General features: G+C 42.5%; 1 protein-coding gene across 5 annotated transcripts in view; it reads right to left on the reverse strand.

Annotated features, from left to right (window-relative positions):
* Nucleotides 1-21,724, reverse strand: part of LOC135507897 (nesprin-1-like) — a 148,473-nt gene extending 126,749 nt beyond the window's left edge. For 4 of the 5 annotated variants that reach the window (XM_064927660.1, XM_064927659.1, XM_064927658.1 and 1 more), the window contains exons 1-15: nt 21,155-21,723; nt 17,155-17,216; nt 12,347-12,442; nt 12,050-12,133; nt 10,911-11,003; nt 10,490-10,674; nt 10,036-10,232; nt 9,190-9,299; nt 5,778-5,885; nt 5,161-5,298; nt 4,123-4,287; nt 3,778-3,890; nt 3,365-3,533; nt 3,047-3,143; nt 2,289-2,491 (exon numbers count right to left, since the gene is read on the reverse strand). In XM_064927660.1, the coding sequence (XP_064783732.1) occupies nt 2,289-2,491; nt 3,047-3,143; nt 3,365-3,533; nt 3,778-3,890; nt 4,123-4,287; nt 5,161-5,298; nt 5,778-5,885; nt 9,190-9,299; nt 10,036-10,232; nt 10,490-10,674; nt 10,911-11,003; nt 12,050-12,133; nt 12,347-12,442; nt 17,155-17,216; nt 21,155-21,233 (1,899 nt within the window). In that variant the 5' untranslated portion in view covers nt 21,234-21,723. Of the gene's footprint in view, nt 1-2,288; nt 2,492-3,046; nt 3,144-3,364; nt 3,534-3,777; nt 3,891-4,122; nt 4,288-5,160; nt 5,299-5,777; nt 5,886-9,189; nt 9,300-10,035; nt 10,233-10,489; nt 10,675-10,910; nt 11,004-12,049; nt 12,134-12,346; nt 12,443-17,154; nt 17,217-21,154 lie in introns of all 5 variants that reach the window. The other variant, XM_064927661.1, reaches the window with a different exon arrangement.
* Nucleotides 21,725-22,519: the final 795 nt, after the last annotated feature.

A 22,519-nucleotide genomic window follows, 5' to 3' on the forward strand; every position in this document is an offset into this window, starting at 1 on the left:
CTGGAGAAAACCTGCAGAGAAAACCTACGGTGAAGCATGGTGGTAGCAGCGTCATGGTGTGGGGATGTTTTTCAGCGGCAGGGAGACTAGTCAGGATTGAAGGAAAGATGAACGGAATAAAGTACAGATCCTTGATGAAAACCTGCTCCAGAGCACTCAGCAAAGGTTCACCTTCCAACAGGACAACAACCCTAAGCACACAGCCAAGACAATGCATGAGTGGCTTCGGGACAGGTCTCTGAATGTCCTTGAGTGGGCCAGCCAGAGCTCGACCTTGAACCCGATCAAACATCTCTGGAGAAACCTGAAAATAGCTGTGCATTGAAGTTCCCCATCCAACCTGACAGAGTTTGAGAGGATCTGCAGAGAAGAATGGGAGAAATTCCCCAAATACAGGTGTGCCAAGCTTGTAGCATGATACACAAGAAGACTTGAGGCTGTAATCGCTGCGAAAGGTGCTTCAACAAAGTATTGAGTAAAGGGTCTGAATACTTATTTAAATGTGCCCCGTTTCAGGAAACTAGGCGTATGTATTGGGTCACTACTTCACAGGGGAGCCATTTGAACATAAAACTTGTTTTATCAAAATGTGTTTTTTGGGGGGCAGAAATGCCTTCTCGAACATGTGAACTTTCATGTGCCTTAATAACAAATGTGTATGACATCTGTAAATACAAATAAAATGGTTCAATTACAAGCCTAGTTGGTTTAGCCACAGAAAAAGTGAGCAACCTTCCCGCTAGCCATTATTGGCTAAGATAATGAGTGGGCTGGACATGCCGAGAGATGAATTTGGATTGGTCTGCCATATAGCAGTAATCCTAACACCGACTTTAAAAAGAAATGTATCTGTAGTAAATCTGCATAAACCTAATGTCAAGTTAAAGTGTACTGTTAGCTAGCTAACGTTAGCTGGCTGGCTTGCTAGCTAACGTTACGTGTATGCTCTCCACTTCCTGGAGGACCGAGTTTTGAAATCAGTGGAATTCGAGTATGACAGCTAAGGAGATGGAGAAAACACCTGCCTCTGGATTACATCTTTAAACTAAGGGCAACCATAGCATCCGACAGGAGATGCATCCAACCATGAAGTAAGATAGCTACATTTTCAGATATTATACGTTTCTAACTTTAACATCAAGTATTTTCATTTCAAGTGTACTGTTAGCTAGCTTCCACACGTTAGCTGTCTCGCTAACTAACGTTACGTGTATGATAATTTGTATCTCAAAGCCACTAGTTATAGCCTAATGTTAGCTAGCTAACATTGAATCTGGTTGGTTAGCTACCTGCAGATTCATGCAGGGTAGTAACGTCATGAGTTGGGATTATGGTTCATTGTTTACCTAGCTAGCTAGCAACATGTCTTAACAAAAGCCTCTCGTTTTAGTGTGCCAGAGCGCAGAATAACTGATGAATTTATGAACGCTTAACACCCATTGAATATGGCTGGTGTCAGTAAACGTAGGCAAAAAAGCATATTAAATTGTTGCCAACTGCACAGTTAAAGTCACCAACGCTCTGGATAACATGAAAACAGCCTAACCAGCTCTGCTAGGGCGAGTAATGTTCAGTGAGCTGTTCTCTCTCTCACTTGTCTGGAAGTAGCTAGAAAATTAGCGTGCATGCTTGACTGCTGTTGTTAGTATATTCGGATCAACCCTTAGAGAGATTGGTGAGGCTAAAGCTTAAGAGAGTGTGAATGATGCTGAATGGTGTAGACAAAGAAGGGCTCTTAAATAGCAGTACCAAAACATTCAAAGGGCATTTTCTCAAATGTAAGTTTACAAGTTCATCAAATTTCAAAGCAAAATGACTTTCCCATTGTTCCTCAACTGTAGTGTTTGATATTCCATTGTGTAGCTCTGAGACTCTACTTTTATACAATGTAAAAAAAACACCATTTCAAATTTTGCTACATAAGACCGATTTGAGCCGGACGTCACAAATGTGATATTTCAGTTGTTGTTTTTTTATACATTTGCAAAGAATAATTCAAACCTGTTTTTGGTTTGTCATTATGGGGTATTGTGTGTAGATTGATGAGGTAAACATTTTTTTAAATAAACTTTAGAATAAGGCTGTAACGTAACAAAATGTTGAAAAAGTCAAGGGGTCTGAATACTTTCCAAATGAACTGTATATCCAATAAGAAAAAGGGAATGGGAGGTAAAAATGTAAGCTGAGAGTATTTTTATTCCAAAACATCAATTGTTGTCATGGAATAAAGATACTCTTAGCTTAAATGTTTCCCTTTTTGCCTGCCACCCACCCAGCCTCATGCTCACCCGTTTTTTGTTCTCTGACTGGTTGAGCATCTGCTCTGCGTCCTCCAGCCAGGCCTGCAGTCCAGCCACCGTGCTGCTATACTTCTCCCAGTTAGAGATGACCTCCTCCAGCATGCTCCTCACGCTACGCACCTCAACCGACAGGTTCCTCCACTGGGCCGACGTGTCCGACAGGAACTTACCCACCCCCTCCGCTTCCTCAACTGAAAGAAAACATCATGGAGTCAGTTCTCTCTTCATCATGACATACGATTTTTCAGTGGTTAATTGGGTCACGTACCAACCCATTACTCAAGATCTTATTAATAGAGCCTAGTACAGAGACGTTTCAAGGCTGTTGGATAAGCCAAGCAAGTCAAGACAGCAAGGTATTTGCATTTGCAGTGTTTCACATTCCAAGACCTACTGTGACTATTGTTACTGTATCATGCAAAGAGTAATTGCGTTACAGGAAATGATCTTTGTGGAAGAATATAGAGTAGTCAGTTCGTAAACAGCCAGGCACAGTGAGATTCTATCAGATTTCTTGGATTTTTTGTTAGACCAGTGAACCACTAGTGCACAGCAAATCAAAAGCTAGTGTGGTCACCATGTTAACTATTGTATATCAATACCAAATGAATCTAGACTTACCTTTCCTACTGATCTTAATGCCTAGAATATGAAATCAACAGTTAGCACATTTAGCCCTCTCTGACAGACAACATTCAATCGAAGCACATCTGAGGTAAACACACACAAAAGAAAACCCCCCTTACCTGAACCATCAGACTTGATGTAGACATCTGCAGCTTGCCTGAGTGCCTTAAATGTTGTCTCATACTGTTCAAAGAACTTGTGTCCATCAATGAAGGACTGTTGGGAATGATGGTGAGATAAGCATGGAATTATCATGAGGATACGATTGGAACAGTATCCATTGAAAATTAGCTTGGTGGTTCCAGATCTGTTTGTGCTGTCTTACCAACTCCCATAGTCATTTTCATGGCAAACATGAGGTTGGCTAAACAACACAAATAGATCTAGACCACCAGGCTACCACAAACAAGTAACAACTAATGGAAAGGCCAACTCACAATGTAGCTATGCAGCAGTAGTTCCACGGAGTCACGGCGGCCATATTTGATGATCCAGGACTTGAGCTTGGACTCAGCCAGGATGAGAAACGCCATCAGACGGTACTTCATCTCCCAGAATTCCAGTTTGATCAGGTGGGCATGAGATGATGTGGACACATAGTTGAACCTGTTTGACAAAATAGAAAATCCATAACATTCTTATCAAACTGATCAATATCAGTCTTATTTAAGTAATGTCATATTGTCCCTGATCTGTTTGTGTTTTCTTGTCAACTCATGGGTTGACAACGACCGTAGGAGTTGGCAAGACAGCAGAAACAGATCAGGGATCAGGCTAATATTGTCCAGAGACATCCATAGATGTGTTACAGTATTAACACTAATGTAGAGATGACTGAAGGATGACTAACCGCTCGGCCATGTCTTGGAGCTGTTCAGAGGGGACAGGGACCCCGTTCACAGATCTGTCTCTGTGGATCTGCTGGAACGTCTGCTGGTGGGATTCCAAGTTCTTCAGTACCTCCTAAAAACACATATCCACATACATGTACGCTAAAATAAATAAAAACTTGTTGAATCATTTAGACTAGACACTGGTGCAACATCCAAAACATCACTGTGACTTTGTCATCTTTTCTTATATGACCAACAAAACCAAGAATTTTGAGATTTGCTGTACCTTCGCACAACGCCTATCCAAGGATCGTTTTACCACAGCACATGTATATATTATGAAATTTGCTCTTGCTGAATACCTTGTGCTGCTCCAGTTTCCTGTGGATCACGTTGGCTGTCTCTTCATGGGCTTGTTGGATGGGAATCTCCTCTCTCAAAGCGATCTCAGCTCGATGCAGCCAGGCTCCGATCACCCCCAGTGGGCCAGGCAACGACTTATCCAGATGGATGTGCCAGTCCAGGAGCTAGTATAGGCAAATATTACATGTCCAAAGATTTTGAGCAGGTGCTGGATAAAAAAAAAGTACAAGTCTGCAAAATGTGGCAAAAACTGTGATCTATGCTCCCATGTGGTTTGTTAGTGATATTGTTTCGACCACTTGGGTATTCATCAAGTTTCAGTCCAGGAGCTGCAACAGCCACCCATTACAGCCAGAACGATCAGTACAATCGAGGCATTAGCATTAACCATGCTGTTTAAAAAGCAGGTGGTGCTTAAAAAGGTTTCCACATGTTCTCAAGCATCTACTCCAGTGGATGGCCACAGTGCTGCCCTACTCCAGTCCACAGTCCATATAGGCTGGGGACACTCGATCAAGTGAACAAAACCCTTTCTGTTCCCCTCGCTCCAAAACTCGCATGCCCTCTTAATGAGCGCTCCTTCAAAAGCTTGCGCCTCACTGAACACTCATTCAGTTTATTATGATAGCTATCTGGGCTCACATTCTGCAATGCAAGTCTCAGTCTAACTAATAAACACAGGGCAATTGAAAATGAGTTGGCGGACAAAAATAACAATTTCACAATGACAAAGGTTAAAGTCTATTTATATGGTCTCTGTGGGCCGGTTTCCCAGACAGAGATAAAGCTTAGTCCTGGACTAAAAAGCTATTTCAATGGAGATCCTCCATATAGTACGCTCTCTAATCCATAACTACAGTGGACTTGATCTGTGTCCGTGAAATCGGCCCTTTTGAGTCTGGCCCATAGATTGTGTGTAGTCTTGGGCTGGTTGTGCAGTAGCCTGGTGGATCATCTTTGTAAATAAGAGTTGACTGAAGCAATATGGGATCAGGCTCGTTGTCCAGGGGTCCATAGACAGCAATACACTGACTCACCCTGATAGAGACACGTTCCCACGCTTGTTTGACCAGGGCCTGGTCTACAGACAGCTTCCCATCCCTGTGCACCGGCTGCAGTAGAGGCTCTGTCTGTTTCTTCTTTATTTCATACTGCACACGGAAACTCTTGAAGCCCTGGAGGAAAGTAGAAACACAAGTATTAGAGGTGTTACATTCACATTGAGTATATGACACACAGGAACGTAGAGCTCAGTCAAATATGGGCCTGTTCTTAATAGTCTTTCCTTGATTTTTAGTGCCCTCTTCCCACATCCTTTTTTAAAACGTCAGCGAGGACATGAGAAAGAGTCATGGTGTTTACGACGCTCTGTCTCTTCCCTCTACACGTATGATGTACGTTACCTCGTGACCTGGAACTAAATATACCATAACATTAGCCAGCTACATACGTAGCATGAGATTTGGTTCCAATCACCTGGTACTTGTTGGTCAGGTTGATACTTCCTCCTGGTATTGTCTGTCAGATTGCCGTCTGCCCCCTGGTCACCTGGTACTAACCTTGGACTTGTCTGTCAAGTTGCCCTCTGCGCCGTTGGCTTGGTACTAACCTCGTACTTCTCGGTCAGGTTGCCCTCTGGTCACCTACTACTAACCTGGTACTTGTCTGTCAGGTTGCCCTCTGCCCCCTGGACTCGCAGCACGTCCCTCTCCAGTTGATCCAGCCACACCTTCAGCTCTCTCAGAACCTTACGCTCTTCTCTCTGGGAAGTCAGTTAACACACAGCATTCAGATGACACATAATATTCAGGTAATACAATGCACCATTATTCTTCCTCTCTCAACCCGAACAGAATTCTCAACAAACTATATACAGTGAAACCACTCCTACCAAAACCTTCCAAATAGATTTCCAGTACCACAGCAAGCACAATAAGATTCAAAGCAAAATAAGAATCCCTGATGAATCTATGTATTCAGTGACAACATACCTCAAGTATTTGCTCTATATCTTGAGGACCATACTATCCAGGAAAGAAAGCCACACGAAGAGATGCAAACAAACAGACAGCACAGAAAGGCATTAGTGGCAGTGAGAGAGAGAGAGAGAGAGAGAGAGAGAGAGAGAGAGAGAGAGAGAGAGAGAGAGCAAGATCAAAGCGAAGCCATGACAAACATAAAGAAGAGGAAATATAGCACACTGCAGGCAGACACTACACTACATGGGCATGGATGGACTTACCCGTAGGTTTGGGATAGAGAGTGCAAAACTTGGAAAGTAGCGAAGAAGCAGCTTCAAATGCAACAGGAAAGATAACATAAGATGGAGTGAGAGCGTGACGGAGAGATGGAGTGAGTGAATGACGTAATGCACAATGAGGAAAGTAAGATGATTGCCGAGTTCATGCAGTGACAAATTGTTTTTATGTATCTTTTTTTCATAAAAGCTGTCGTTGGTGTAATGGGAAATATGGTTAGCAACACGCATTAGCATACTGAAAACACAAATACAATAGCAGATACAACAATACAATAACAGAGTACATAAAGCATTACAACAATGAGGGTGCCAGTATTAGTTAGCCACTTGATATTAAATATACTGTAGCTGGGTAAACTAGAACAATCATACTGAAAACGCAAATACAATAGAAGACAAAAGAAAACAAAAGCAGAGAAAAGTACTTATGGGAGAGGTGGTTCTAATCCTGGATGCTGATTGGTTCAAACGGAATTCCAGCCGGTATCTATTCCACAAGTTACCACCAGCTAAATCTATGATGTTAAAATGCCTATTTACTCTGTTCCATCTGACTGCGCAATCCACTGTCTCATCAGCTCAGTCAGGCAATGTATATACTATATCTACCCTGTAAAAAGCATCTAGACTTGACCTCCTATTTCTTTTAGACGAGCATTTGGTTTTCAACAGCGGAGATTTGTAATAACCTTGCTGTCTGTCTCTCTGACATTTGAAACATTGTTTCAATATTAAAATTCGATCTCCTGTGGTAATGAACATGTCGGCAGTCAGGACAAGACAGACAGGCTGGCATCTTTTTTCAGCCAGTCGAAATCATGAAAATGAACATAATTTTTGTGGATATATACAAAGAAATATCTATGGAAAAACAAGAGATGCAGCTAGTTTGCTGTCATTCCAGCTTTAGTTTGAAGTGATTGTGTTAGCTGTGTAGTTGGCTATCTCTTCTGAACAATGGTCTGGCGAGAGAGACAATGCTCTATGCCAGACGAAATCTCACATCATAAGGTCATTGTTAAGTATCCAAAGAAAGATCCACAGTTGGCTCGCCAGCAAGCAAAGGGATAAGGACGTTGCCAGCCATCATGGCAACGAAACATTTAGAACGAACAACTGGGTCATGTCCATAGATTTAGAACAAAAAGACTTAACGACAGGGTCTCGTCTCTGGCAACCAGCGTTCTGAGCCCTCTCCTGTACTCCCTGTTCACCCACAACTGCGCGGCCACGCACGCCTCCAACTCAAATCATCAAGTTTGCGGACGACACAACAGTGGTAGGCTTGATTTACCAACAACGACGAGACGGCCTACAGGGAGGAGGTGAGGGCCCTCGGAGTGTGGTGTCAGGACAATAACCTCACACTCAACGTCAACAAAACTAAGGAGATGATTGTGGACTTCAGGAAACAGCAGAGGGAACACCCCCCTATCCACATCGATGGAACAGTAGTGGAGAGGGTAGTAAGTTTTAAGTTCCTCGGCATACACATCACAGACAAACTGAATTGGTCCACTCACACAGACAGCATCGTGAAGAAGGCGCAGCAGCGCCTCTTCAACCTCAGGAGGCTGAAGAAATTTGGCTTGTCACCAAAAGCACTCACAAACTTCTACAGATGCACAATCAAGAGCATCCTGGCGGGCTGTATCACCGCCTGGTACGGCAACTGCTCTGCCCACAACCGTAAGGCTCTCCAGAGGGTAGTGAGGTCTGCACAACGCATCACCGGGGGCAAACTACCTGCCCTCCAGGACACCTACACCACCCGATGTTACAGGAAGGCCATAAAGATCATCAAGGACAACACCCACCCGAGCCACTGCCTGTTCACCCCGCTATCATCCAGAAGGCGAGGTCAGTACAGGTGCATCAAAGCTGGGACCGAGAGACTGAAAAACAGCTTCTATGTCAAGGCCATCAGACTGATAAACAGCAACCACTAACAATGAGTGGCTGCTGCCAACACACTGACTCAACTCCAGCCACTTTAATAATGGGAATTGATGGGAAATGATGTAAAATATATCACTAGCCACTTTAAACAATGCTACCTAATATAATGTTTACATACCCTACATTATTCATCTCATATGTATACGTATATACTGTACTCTACATCATCTACTGTATCCTTATGTAATACATGTATCACTAGCCACTTTAACTATGCCTCTTTGTTTACATACTCATCTCATATGTATATACTGTACTCGATACCATCTACTGTATCTTGCCTATGCTGCTCTGCACCATCACTCATTCATATCTTTATGTACATATTCTTTATCCCCTTACACTGTTTATAAGAAATTAGTTTTGGAATTGTTAGTTAGATTACTTGTTGGTTATTACTGCATTGTCGGAACTAGAAGCACAAGCATTTCGCTACACTCGCATTAACATCTGCTAACCATGTGTATGTGACAAATAAAATTTGATTTGATTTGATTTGACCTTGGGTAGCAACCCTAGATTTGTGTTGGGACTATATCTTGTGGAAGGATTAAATAGTATTAATTAATAAATTCATCCAAATAACTATTTTAATGAAAATATGTCGATCATTATTTGAATATGTTGGTAACCCGTTGTATAAAAGTGATAATACCCTCGAAGCCGGTGTTTGGAGGATATATTGGCACGGTTTGCCGGCCCGAGACAACAAAACCCGTGCCAATATATCCTCCAAACACTGGCTTCTCAGGCATTATCGCTTAAATAAAGCATTACAACACAACACTGAGTTTACCCAAGCCAATACAGTACTTGACTCAGGACTACAGTGAATATAGCTTGGTACCTCATCTTCCTGTCCATCTGTCTCGGAGTGGTGGGGGTTGGGGTAGTGCTTGAGGAACTGAGCAACATATGTCATGATGGACTTCTCATCCGGTTTATCTACATCCACATCTGCAGAAGAAGAGAGTGAAAGAGAGAGTCTGGCGTGAAAGTAGTAAATAATAAAACAATGGCATTAGTGGTATCCATCAAGCAAACTACATTATGTCAATTAAGTATGATTGATGTGTGTATAGGTCTATATGCCACTTTCGATTAGCCGTCTGTAAACTGTGGTCATTTAAAATGTATATATAGACTAAAGTACAGGCAGGGCAGGAACATCATTTCTATAACAAATATGACACAGTAAAAACAGGGAACACATTTGTGCCCTGAAGGAGACTACATTTTGTGTTTCCTCTGACACACTGACATCTAATTATAAATGTCTCCTGTCATCTCTATCGCTGACCTGATCTCTGAGAAAACGAGGGCCATGATAAACACAGACGTTTCTTGAGGTTCGTAATGAAGCCTCAGGGCTCAGGAGTCTGATCTCTCCTGAAGTGACTGCTGCTGAGCTGCTGTCTGCATTATTATCTCCAGACAGACGTATCAACAACACTTTGAAGGAACCAAACACCCATAAATAAACATCGCACAATCTTCAATGAAAACTTTAATAGAGTATTCCATAAAGCTCTGTTGGAATTGCATAGTTCTTGCATCATGGAAGACAGAGGTGGAGATCCTTTGTTGCTGTACCTATGTACCAGCCGGAGCTGGGGATGAGTGAGGGAGTGTACGCTTATTTTCACAAAGCAATCTTTTATTTTTCACTAAATAGAAGAGGAGAGGTAGTAACCTTCTGGATCCAGCAGGCGTGGGATGCCCAGCTCGTTCTCGGCCAATGAGAAGGCTTCCTCCAGATTATCTTTGTTGCTCCTCCTCCTCACCACCTCCATGTCCACCAGGTCTGGGCGGATGGCATGGACCACAGAGTGGAACGCCACCCCGCTCCGCCAACTAGCACCAAAGTCCTTCACTTCCATGCCCTGACGCCTTGGGACAAACAGAAGTATATGTTTACAGCGGGCCGGTGGCAGAGCACTCTTGAAATTATAACTCAAATTATGATACAGACAGTTCGGGTGATACAGACAGCTCTGTTTCCTATACTCTTGGCTGACGTGGAGAAAATGGTAGAGAAAATGATGTTGGACTGGTCTTAATTTAGTTGTAATGACATCATTTCAACCCGTTTTGCCCGCTGGAGCACTGGTTAGAAAAGCTGGCCAAATATATAATGGCATACGTACTTGGCGGCGGTGCACTGCACCCATCTGAGCAGGGCCCTCTTGGCGTTGCCCTGGAACTTCTTGGGTACTACCTTCCTCTTCATAGGGGGACTGCCAGTCTCTGAGTTACTGGCCATGCTGTCCATTGAGGAGGTACTGCTGGAGAGGGCTGCCAGGGCTGGTAGGTTACTGGTCAACTCCTCGATCTGACAGAGGGTCAGCAATTAGAGCAAACATGCTGTGAGTAACCATAGCAACATCAAATAACTGTATGTAGATCCAATCAGATTAAAAAAGTGCATTAAAGTGTCACTTCTCGATATAACAGGTAAAAACAACACTGAAGACCACTCACGGAGAGTTGTGAGACACTGTTAACAATCACAGACAGTCATATTACAACATGTAAGTGTCAAACTGACCAGATACAACAGTACATTACCTGGAAGTAGAGAATGACGGTCCATATCAACCCCAGGACAATGGATGGTCGACCGTCTGCGATGTCAGTGGCATGAATGTTGACTAGCTTGATCTGTTGGGAAAGAAAACCCCAATTTAACTGCAATTCACAACTTGTCATGAAATGAAATGTCTGTGAAATACATGCACTCATACATAGGTACATTCTGAAACAATGTTTAACAAATAAAGGCATTGTTGAGTGAGTGGGCCATTGGCATAGTTATGACGATTTTATGTTTTTTCTTTCACAGCCATCAAAATCAGCTCTCTGATGCAACAACGTGAACTTTGGAAGAGCGGAAGCAGGTGAGGCAGAAACAGCCAAGCTCAACAAAGGAAAAACATAAAAGCGGTAGAGTACTCAATTTGGCAGGACAGCAACAATAAAGCCAATGGAGTGAATATCACTGTAACAAACTTTAGATGAGCAAACTAGTTTACATTAAGGTTGCTGCATATTTACATTCGTCTTTTTGTAGGATTTGTTTTGATGATGTGACTATTTCACAAAGGTTGGAGAAAGGAGAGGGTAGGAAAGAATTGACTCCAAAGTTTCAAAATGCATACAAAATGCATGACAACCAGAAAGCACCTGGTTGATGGCACTACAATCGTCAAGATGCTCAAAGAGGAAAAGAATGGCTCAACCAAAGAATAGCTAGGAATAGACACCGTGAATTAAACAAAAGGAATGCATACAGTATATGAACACAGTGTGTTTTACAGGCAGCCACTGACCGGGGATCCTCGGTACACAGACTGAGGTCAGAGGTCAGGCATGGTGAGAGAAGGTCACAGTAAGATACAGGCCTCAAAGCAATACTGACTGAGAGAGGATATACCATCCATATGGCCTTGCATAGATAGATATTTCCATGCATTGCCTCCATTTATCTATCTTTGTTAATAAACACTATGATACAATGTCGTATTTTCAAACCGCTAGCATTAAACAGAGATGAATATTCTTTTCACAAGCCTTGGCCAAATGTTTTGAATAAAACCCTTAGAAGATATGTGACATTGTGAATGGGCCCTTAGGTTTACATGTTAAACTCGAGCTATGACAAAATACTCAGGGAAAATACTGTGTAGTTACTCTGAGGGCGTGCTTACCTTCCTGCCTTCGAGGAACCTGAGGGCGGTGCCGATGTTGGACACCCAGTGGATCCTCTTCAGCTGGCGGCCCTGCTCACATGGCTAGGGGAGAGAGGAGGGAGGGTTCAAGTAACGTTTAAGTGTATTTTCCATATGGAGTACTGTAAATACACAAAATCTTATCAGAGCGCTCACATTAAATACAGCAAGAAAGTTCAATTCAATATTATGGTAATTAAATGCAACTGAATTCTGTAGCATGAATAGAATAATCCAGCATTACCAATGACTGTATATATTAAGAGCAGTGCTTACTAGTCTCTGTCCAGACAGCACCTCCAACAGAGCCAGAAGTTTCACCCCATCTTTGATGTCCTCGAAGAGGTCGGTGACCTCTAGAGGTGGTTTGCGCTAGGGAAGAGAAGATTCAACAGTGAAACTAATACATTAATCATTGGTAATTGGTAGGCTATACTGTTACAAATTATAGACCACCTATTGTTTAAAACTTCTTAGGGCTGCAATTCCGTTAATGGGATGATATGACAACAGCCAGTGAAAGTGCAGGGCGCCAAATTTAAAACAACAGAAATCTCATAATTAAAATTCCTCAAACATACATGTATCTTATACCGTTTTAAAGGAAATCTTGTTGTTAATCCCACCACAGTATCCGATTTCAAATAGGCTTTACAGTGAAAGCACCACAAACAATTATGTTAGGTCACCACCAAGTCAAAGAAAAACATTTTCATTTTTCAAGCCAAAGAGAGGAGTCACATAAAGCACAAATAGAGATAAAATTAGTCACTAATCTTTGATGATCTTCATCAGATGACACTCATAGGACAACATGTTACACAATACATGTATGTTTTGTTTGATAAAGTTCATATTTAGAAAACAAATGTGAGTTTACATTGGTGTGTACGTTCACTAGTTCCAAAAACATCCAGTGATTTTGCATAGCCACATCGATTCAACAGAAATACTCATCATAAATGTAGATGATAATACAAGTTAACACTTGGAATTATAGATATACCTCTCCTTAATGCAACTGCTGTGTCAGATTTCAAAAACAATTTACAGAAAAAGCAAACCATGCAAACCAAAAAGCAAACCATCTGAGACAGCACTCAGAAAAATAATCAAATTAGCCGCCATGTTGGAGTCAACAGAAACCAGAAATCACATTATAAATATTACCTTACCTTTGATGATCTTCATTAGAATGCACTCCTAGGAATCACAGTTCCACAATAAATGCTTGATTTGTTCGATAATGTCCGTTATTTATGTCCAAGTAGCTACTTTTGTTAGCGCGTTAGGTACACATATCCAAACGCTCGTGTAGTACTTCGGACAAAAACTTCAAAAAGTAATATTACAGGTCGAAGAAACATTTCAAACTAAGTATAGAATCAATCATTAGGATGTTTTTATCATAAATCTTCAATAAAGTTCCAACCGGAGAAATCATTTGTGTCTAGAGGAGCAATGGAACGCAGGGCGATATCATGTGGAATGCGCATGACCAGGAAATGGCTCTATGCCAGTAACCTGACTCATTCAGCTCTTATTCAGTCCCACAACATAGTAGAAGCCTCATTCAAGTTTCTAAAGATGGAGGACATCTAGTGGAAGCCCTGGGAAGTGCAACTTCATTTATATCCCACTGTGAATTCAATAAAGCTTGGGTTGAAAATCGACCAACCTCAGATTTCTCACTTCCTGTTTGAATATCCTCTCAGGTTTTTGCCTGCCATATGAGTTCTGTTATACTCACAGACATCATTCAAAAAGTTTTTGAAACTTCAGAGTGTTTTCTATCCAATACTAATAATAATATGCATATATTAGCAACTGAGACTGACGAGCAGGCCGTTTACTCTGGGCACCTCTTGGGCACCTTTCGTCCAAGCTACTCAATACTGCCCCTGCAGCCATAAGAAGTTAATAAAGACATTATCTTATTACAATCCACTATAATCTTTCAATAAGTAAATCCTAGAAACACAACACATTCATTCTCGCTCAGCCCTTGTGTTGAGGAGAAAATAGAGCAGAGCGAGCTAGCTACGGGCTGAAGTACAAGCAGAGCTAGCTAGCTACGGGCTGGAGTACAAGCAGAGCTAGCTACGGGCTGGTGTACAAGCAGAGCTAGCTACTATACAGGTTGGAGTAAAAGCAGAGCTGGCTAGCTAGCTACAGACTGGAGTCCAGACTGAACAGCCCTCTCCCCAGCCCTTGTGTTGAGGAGAAAAGAAAGCAGAGCCAGCTACAGACTGGAGTCCAGACTGAACAGAGCTTGTTGGCTAGCTAACGGCTGGACTATAAAGAGAACAGAAAGAGCTCCCCTGCAGCTGAAAAGATGGTGCCTGTGCATCTGAGATGGCGAGGTGCCCGTGCCTGAGGCAGTGTGATTCAGAGCAAAATCAGAGCATGGGTCCATTTAACCCTAGCTGGGCATAGTTGTTTCATGTAACACACTGTATCCAACTATCCATGTATTATCAGAGCTGAGGGAATTCTGACGGAGTTAGGTGACAGAGCAAACTACATCATGAAACACACAGAACATTCTCAGAAATCATACACGAAAACAATGCATTAATTAATGGAAAGCTGGTCTTTGTGGGAATTGTCTTGGCAGGCTAAGCTGTTCGTTTCACAACTCGTCACATTTCATGACAGGACGACAGGATGCAGTTGGCTGGGACTGTGGAGTACAACAGTGTGAAAAGTATACACTGTTTTTTGTGATATTTTCTTTGCTTCAAAAACAGAATCCAATGGAAGTCTTTGAGATAATATTACATTTACATTTACATTTAAGTATTCCTCCTTTATGACCACCAGTATCCTAACAACAAGATCAATTTAAATATAGAAATTACATTAAACTATTTGACCGGTAACACGAACCATACATCTCCAGAATGTCATTACACTTAAATGAGTCACGAGGTAAAAAAAAAAACATCAAGCCCATCCTGGGTTTTGTGACAAACAAAATAGGAGTCACATGACAAGCCCCATTTTCACTGTCATGACACACACACATGCACATGCACACGCACCCACGCACACACACATACACACACGCACATGCATGTGCACACACACACTGTCATAACGCACACACGCACGCACACTCTGTCATTCAATAAATGCAAAAGTGCTTGGTAACGTGAGAGGAAATGGACACAATGGGAAAAGCGTGACTGCCCAGTGAAAGTTCAAACTAAAAGGGCCAGCACTTTCCATCATAAAGCCAACATATTACATTTTGTTCCATTCAGAATTTGATTAAAAAATCTATTTTAAAATGGGAACTTTAAGGCACCCGTCATGTGGTCTATCGTAATTCATTCAGAATGGCTTGCTTACTTGACGGAAAAGGTTTAGATGAGATTAGATAAACTGATTGAAAGATGAACTGATAAGAATTGAGATTTGAATCCCTCCTACAGTAGCAGTAGCCGAGTGAACTGGAGCGAGAGGCTCATGACTAGGCTTATTCTACAGGTTCATTGGTATGCACAGAGAGAGCGAGAGAGAGAGAGAGAGAGAGAGAGAGAGGGAGAGAGGAAAGGAGAAAGAGAGAGAGCGAGAGAGAGTGAGACAGTGAGAGAGAGATAGAGAGAGAGGTGAGAGTGTGTGTGAGAGAGGGGGGGGCGTATAAGTGTACAGCATGAATAATGAGGAATAGACCTCCGTGGTGACTTATTGGCCAGCCACATTACTCAGATTCGCTTTGAACTGCCGCCCCGTGGGCCAAATCTGACAGGACAAAAGACAGATCTCTCCGCTGGGTTCAAAACTTAAACCCTGTACTAGTTGATTCGTCACCCTGTCTGACCAAGCAGCAGCACAATGTGCTGTGTCACCGAAAACCTTTGAGCCAGCAAAACCTGGCTGTCTAAAATACAGCAAGAAAACATGGTTGGCACTAACAGTATCTATGAAGCACGTATCTGTAATGCGTTATGCACACACTCATGATGATGATGATGATGATGACATTATGAGCTATCCTATGTGTTTATATATAGCTATAACTCATGATGAGTATGTTTATAGTATTAAAGAGCTGAACTGTCATATGGCATTCTGCTTCCTGCAGAGAAATGTTCCTCCCACATCACACTCTCCATCTGCACCGTGTTGCTAAACTCTCCCTGCCTGCCAAATCTAGCCATGGACAAATATATACACACACGCGCATGCCCCCACACACACACAAACACACACACACAAGTGTGCAGGCATACTTATAGGCACAAACGCAGCACACACACACACGCGCACACACACACAGCTTTACTCTACAGGTATTATCTTCTCTAAAATGCTGCCCTGGTGATCTCCTGTATACAATACAGTGACACGGATAGTTCTACCTACCTAGTCAACTTTACTTTGTCCATCACATTGGCTCGGCAAGGCATGCTGCAGGCATATTGTAAGCTTACTGAGGAACTGAGAAACACACAGATCTCTGCCCTGAGTCGTCTTTACTAGTGTCTCACTCTCCCCTGGTCTCGTTTAAAATACATTTACAGGACTGATTCTACAAACAACTCAGTAGCTACACTGTAACACAATCCAAACATCTAGATGATGAAAAACATATCTTGAAATGTGAACTGTCTATTATGGCCGCAATCAAACTGTAGTTTTCCACGTGTACAAAATTGACATAAAAACCTCTGACACTTTGTTTGCATAATGTGGTTCCATTACACTAGGAGGTGCCTCACAGAATCATTATGATTGGATGACAACCCTCATCTCATGGTCCAATCTCTGTTCACACAGGGTCACGAGGACTATTGAAATGCCACTGTCCAGAGAGCAGCTATAAAACTGGGCGGTCAAAGACAGCAGTACAATACTACTACAGCCATCTGATAACAAAGGTCAGGATAATATTCGGGATAGCAATATTATCATAGTGATACAATTGCTGTATATCAGTGATTATACCATTGTAATAATGTTATTTCATCATCTCCGCTCCTATACGGAAAGGGAAGCTGCGGGTGGCATGATAGTTAACTCATCATGATGTGTTAACACACAACACATATCTTATCAAGTGAAAGATATCTCCTTACCTTTGCCAAGTGGGAGTTTATCCATTTTGTAAAGGTCCTCTTCTGTACGGCCTCTTGTTCATCTGGAATTGAAGTGGTACAGAACATGGTCAATACATGATGTCACACAAGATAACTGCCTACCCTGCTCACAACTGCTGCCTCCCCTGTTTCATCGGCAGTTCGAGCCCTAAACGCTGATTGGCTTACAGTCATGGTATATCAGACTGTATACCACGGGTATGATGAAAAATGTATTTTTACTGCTCTAATTAAGCTGGTAACCAGTTATAATAGCAATAAGGCACCTCAGGGGTTTGTGGTATATGGCCAATATACAATGGCTAATGGCTGTATCCAGACACTCCGCAACCAAGAAAAGCCCTTAGCCATGGTTTATTGGCCATATACCACCCCACCCCACCCGTGCCTTATAGCTCAAGTATATTCTCTATTCCCAACGCTTCTTTGCAGCCTGTTCAAGTAAGTGCATTCACAAACAATGTGAATATTTAATTGAGCTGTGAGTAGTATCCATTCTGTTTACGAGTGTAGACCTCTGATCTGTGCAGCCCCAGACCACACAGTAATCTAAGCAGGGATATGGCACAGAGTTTCCCAAACTCGGTCATGGGGACCCCAAATGTTGTTTTTTACACTCCACAATTGATTCAAATGATCAAAGCTTGATGATTAGTTGATATTTGCAATCAGCTGTGTAGTACTAGGGCAAAAACCAAAACGTGACCCTCTTGGGGTCCCGAGTTTAGGGAAAACCTGGCATAGAGGAGGTGAAAGAGGAAGGAAGTTATGCAGTGGTATGGAAGATCAGAGGACGAGATGAAGAGAGGAGAGATACATTGGTGCATCCTGCAACACAATTACAGCTCCTAGAACGCACATATATAAACATTTAGGTGTACAACAACGGAACATGTGGACATACAGTTGAAGTCGGATGTTTACATACACTTAGGTTGGAGTCATTAAAACTCATTTTTCAATCACTCCACAAATTTCTTGTTAAACTATAGTTTTGGCAAGTCAGTTAGGACATCTACTTTGTGCATGACATAAGTCATTTTTCCAACAATTGTTTACAGACAGATGATTTCACTTATAACTCACTGTATCACAATTCCAGTGGGTCAGAAGTTTACATACACTAAGTTGACTCTGCCTTTAAACAGCTTGGAAAATTCCAGAAAATTATGTCATGGCTTTAGAAGTTTCTGATAGGCTAATTGACATAATTTGAGTCAATTGGAGGTGTACCTGTGGATGTATTTCAAGGCCTACCTTCAAACTCAGCGCCTCTTTGCTTGACATCATGGGAAAATCAAAAGAAATCAGCCAAGACCTCAGAAAACAATTGTAGACCTCCACATGTCTGGTTCATCCTTGGGAGCAATTTCCATGTTACACAAGTATAAACACCATAGGACCACACAGCCGTCATACCGCTCAGGAAGGAGACGCTTTCTGTCTCCTAGAGATGAAAGTACTTTGGTGCGAAAAGTGCATATCAATCCCGGAACAACAGCAAAGGACCTTGTGAAGATGCTGGAGGAAACAGCTACAAAGTATCTATATTCACAGTAAAACAAGTCCTATATTGACATAACCTGAAAGGCTGCTCAGCAAGGATGAAGCCACTGCTTCAAAACCGCCATAAAAAAGCCAGACTACAGATTGCAACTGCACATGGGGAAAAAGATTGTACTTTTTGGAGAAATGTCCTCTGGTCTGACAAAACAAAAATATAACTATTTCGCCATAATGACCATCGTTATGTTTGGAAGAAAAAGTGGGAGGCTTGCAAGCCGAAGACACCATCCCAACCGTGAAGCATGGGGGTGACAGCATCAAGTTGTGGGGGTGCTTTGCTGCAGGAGGGACTGGTGCACTTCACAAAATAGATGGCTTCATGAGAAAGGAAAATTATGTGGATATATTAAAGTAACCTCTCACAACATCAGTCAGGAAGTTAAAGCTTAATGCTTGGTCGCAAATGTGTCTTCCAAATGGACAATGACCCCAAGCATACTTCTAAAGTTGTGGCATAATGGCTTAAGTCAAGGTATTGGAGTGGCCATCACAAAGCCCTGACCTCAATACTATATACAATGTTGTAGGCAGAACTGAAACAGCGTGTGCGAGCAAGGAGGCCTACAAACCTGACACAGTTACACCTGCTCTGTCATGAGGAATGGGCCAAAATTCACCCCTTATTGTGGGAAGCTTGTGGAAGGCTACCTGAAATGTTTGACCCAAGTTAAACAATTTAAAGGTATTGCTACCAAATACGTATGCATAAATGGCTGCAAGGGAGTCAGGCGCAGGAGAGCAGATAGTGGGTAGCAAACAGAGCCTTTTATTTAGGCGAACCAAAAGCACACGGCACAACGAACACGAAATACAATATGGGTTGACATAACCCAGCGCAACCAGACATACATGAAACAGATAAACAATACCACACAAAGCAAGGGGGAAACAGAGGGTTAAATACACAACATATAATGAGGGAAATGAGAACCAGGTGTGTGGGAAAAAGAGACAAAACAAATGGAAAATTAAAAATGGATCGGCGATGGCTAGAAGTCCGGTGACGTCGACCGCCGAACACTGCCCGAACAAGGAGAGGCATCGACTTCGGCAGAAGTCTAACTGAGTGTATGTAAACTTCTGACCCACTGGGAATGTGATGAAAGAAATTAAAGCTGAAATAAATCTTTCGCTCTAGTATTATTCTGACATTTCACATTCTTAAAATAGAGTGATGATCCTAACTGACCGAAGACAGGGAATTTTTACTAGGATTAAATGTCAGGAATTGTGAAAAACTGAGTTTAAAATAATTTGACTAAGGTGTATGTAAACTTCCGACTTCCACTGTACCTAATGACTGAACAGGACATTACCAGCATCATGATACTCGTTAGTATCGTGGCAAGGAAACAAAACACAAAGCAGATTTAAATTCTTTAGGAAAACAGCCCTAATGATGGAAACAAACATCATCAAACTCACATTTATTTATTTTTCGGAGCTTTAGCTCACAAGTTTTCATTTTTGCCATGGAAAAAATATTATGATACTGGTATCCTCCCGGCCCTACTAAAGATGCACCCAAACCACCTTTAAAAAAACATATTTATAATACAATCACATATAATGATTAGATATTGACAGGTGTTTGCTCAAATAAAAGTCCCATCAAAGTAAGAGTCCTAAGTAGATCAAAGTATAAGCAGAGGAGACTTCTGTTCACAGCTTCACACATCTTGCAGACTCACTGCTCAGTGTCCAACCCACCAATAACGGCAAGCATACTCTTTCAGGTCACCCCCAGCCTGCGCTTTTGTAGAGAGGGGGATAATATATGCAGACAGACTCTGTGCCTCATGCATAATGCATTTCTGATTTCACACTACACAAAACATCTGTCGCTTCATAGAAGAAAAGGGTGACTTGCATTGCACAGCATTTGTAGTTCACTGAACACAGTGACATGTACATATGTGTCAGTAGGTTGAGCATACACAGTGGCCATTTTTAAACATCCACACTTAAAGTATACTCTCTGGTCACGTGATGCTGGAGAATAGGGCTATGCTAACAATAGATAGCCTCCACAGAGAGAAAAGAGCCCATATTAACCTAAAGGCATATAGTGTAATCTGAAGGAGCATCAGTGATGCACATACAGGGATGCCCAGTGAAGCGTACAACATGCATAGTGCTGTATCTGGTTTACCTAGCTAAACCAAAGCCTCAGTGAACTCCTTGTTATTTTCTGCACTAACTAAATCCTCCACCATATACCTTACATACATAGTGCTGCTGTGTCTGTATATATCTGGTTCATGCATCTGGTTCACCTCCATGTAAATCACAATCCAAGCTTGGTTCCTTGTTATTTTCCATATGCATGAACTCAATCATCCACTAAGGATGAGAGGATGGGATGCAGTGAGAGATGACAATCTATAGAAATCACTGCTGCTGGCCTACTTACCGCGGAGATACTGAAAGAATCCCGTCACCAGGTTGAGAGAAGAGGTCTTTTTGACGGCTACATCCTTATAGTGAGCCATTATCCACACACACTCCTTGCCTCCCTCCCTGTGCCCTTCACATTGCAAGCTTGTTGTGAGCCTCTGTATGTCTGTCTGTCTGTGGGAGTTGATGATGAAAGGCTATCCACAGTGGGAAAAAAAACAGAAGAAAAAGGCTAAAAACAGAGCTGTTCCTTTCCCTTTTATTCCAGGCGGCAGGAAGCAAAACAGGTCTGGGCTGCCTCAGCCTGGTTGGTCGCTTGTTTCCCCGGTGACAACACAGAGCTGAGCTGCTGGGGGCTGACTGCCTGCTGCAGCCTCAATCCACTCCTAGCCCGACACACACCCCTCACACACACACACACGACCAAACACACAGAGGTCAGTGGAAAGCCCTCTAATAGAGACAGATACATACAATCTTTCCCAACCCATCCTTCCCTCCTCTTCCTGTTATTCTCCCAATATCCAGAAGAGCTATGCTTGTGTTGTGTGGATGTGATGTGTGGTGCATGTGATGTGTGCACTGCCCAGCCCCCGCTGCATTGTCTGCCTCCCTCCCTGCCACCCAGTAGCCCTGCCTCCCTCCCGCAGCAGCATCCATCTGAGACAGAAGCAGGGGGGATCAGCTTGGAGCACTGCTCAACCAATCAGCACAAGGGACGGCATTGATGTCACAGGCTGCCCTAGCTGCATTATCTCAAGCAGGGTGTGTGTGTGTGTGTGTGTGTGTGTGTGTGTGTGTGTGTGTGTGTGTGTGTGTGTGTGTGTGTGTGTGTGTGTGTGTGTGTGTGTGTGTGTGTGCGTGCCTGCATGCGTGTGTGTATGTGGGTGTGTGTGCGTGTGGGGGGGTATATGTGTGCGTGTGTGTGTGTGCGCGCGCGCGCGTGTGTGTGTGTGTGTGTGTGTGTGTGTGTGTGTGTGTGTGTGTGTGTGTGTGTGTGTGTGTGTGTGTGTGTGTGTGTGTGTGTGTGTGTGTGTGTGTGTGTGTGTGTGTGTGTGTGTGTGCGGGTGCAGTGTGTGTGTGTGTGTGTGTGTGCGTGTGCGTTTGTGTGTGGATACAAGGTTTAGATCTAATCTGCTGTAACTGAAACTATAATTCTGTGGGACACTCAAACAAAGAGTACTGTGTTTTATGCACTATTAATAATGTAATACAATACATAACAATAAATGTATGGCCAGCACAATGCTAGCAGTTCCGTCTTATTAAATTATATACAGTATTACACTAATTTCTTCTAAAATTGAATTATAGTAATGATATATATTACGTTAGTTTCCCTCCCACAAAGACCAGAATAGTATCAAGAATATGTTACAAT

Source organism: Oncorhynchus masou, chromosome 21, assembly GCF_036934945.1.
Source record: "Oncorhynchus masou masou isolate Uvic2021 chromosome 21, UVic_Omas_1.1, whole genome shotgun sequence".
In the NCBI taxonomy this organism is placed as follows: Eukaryota; Metazoa; Chordata; class Actinopteri; order Salmoniformes; family Salmonidae; genus Oncorhynchus; species Oncorhynchus masou.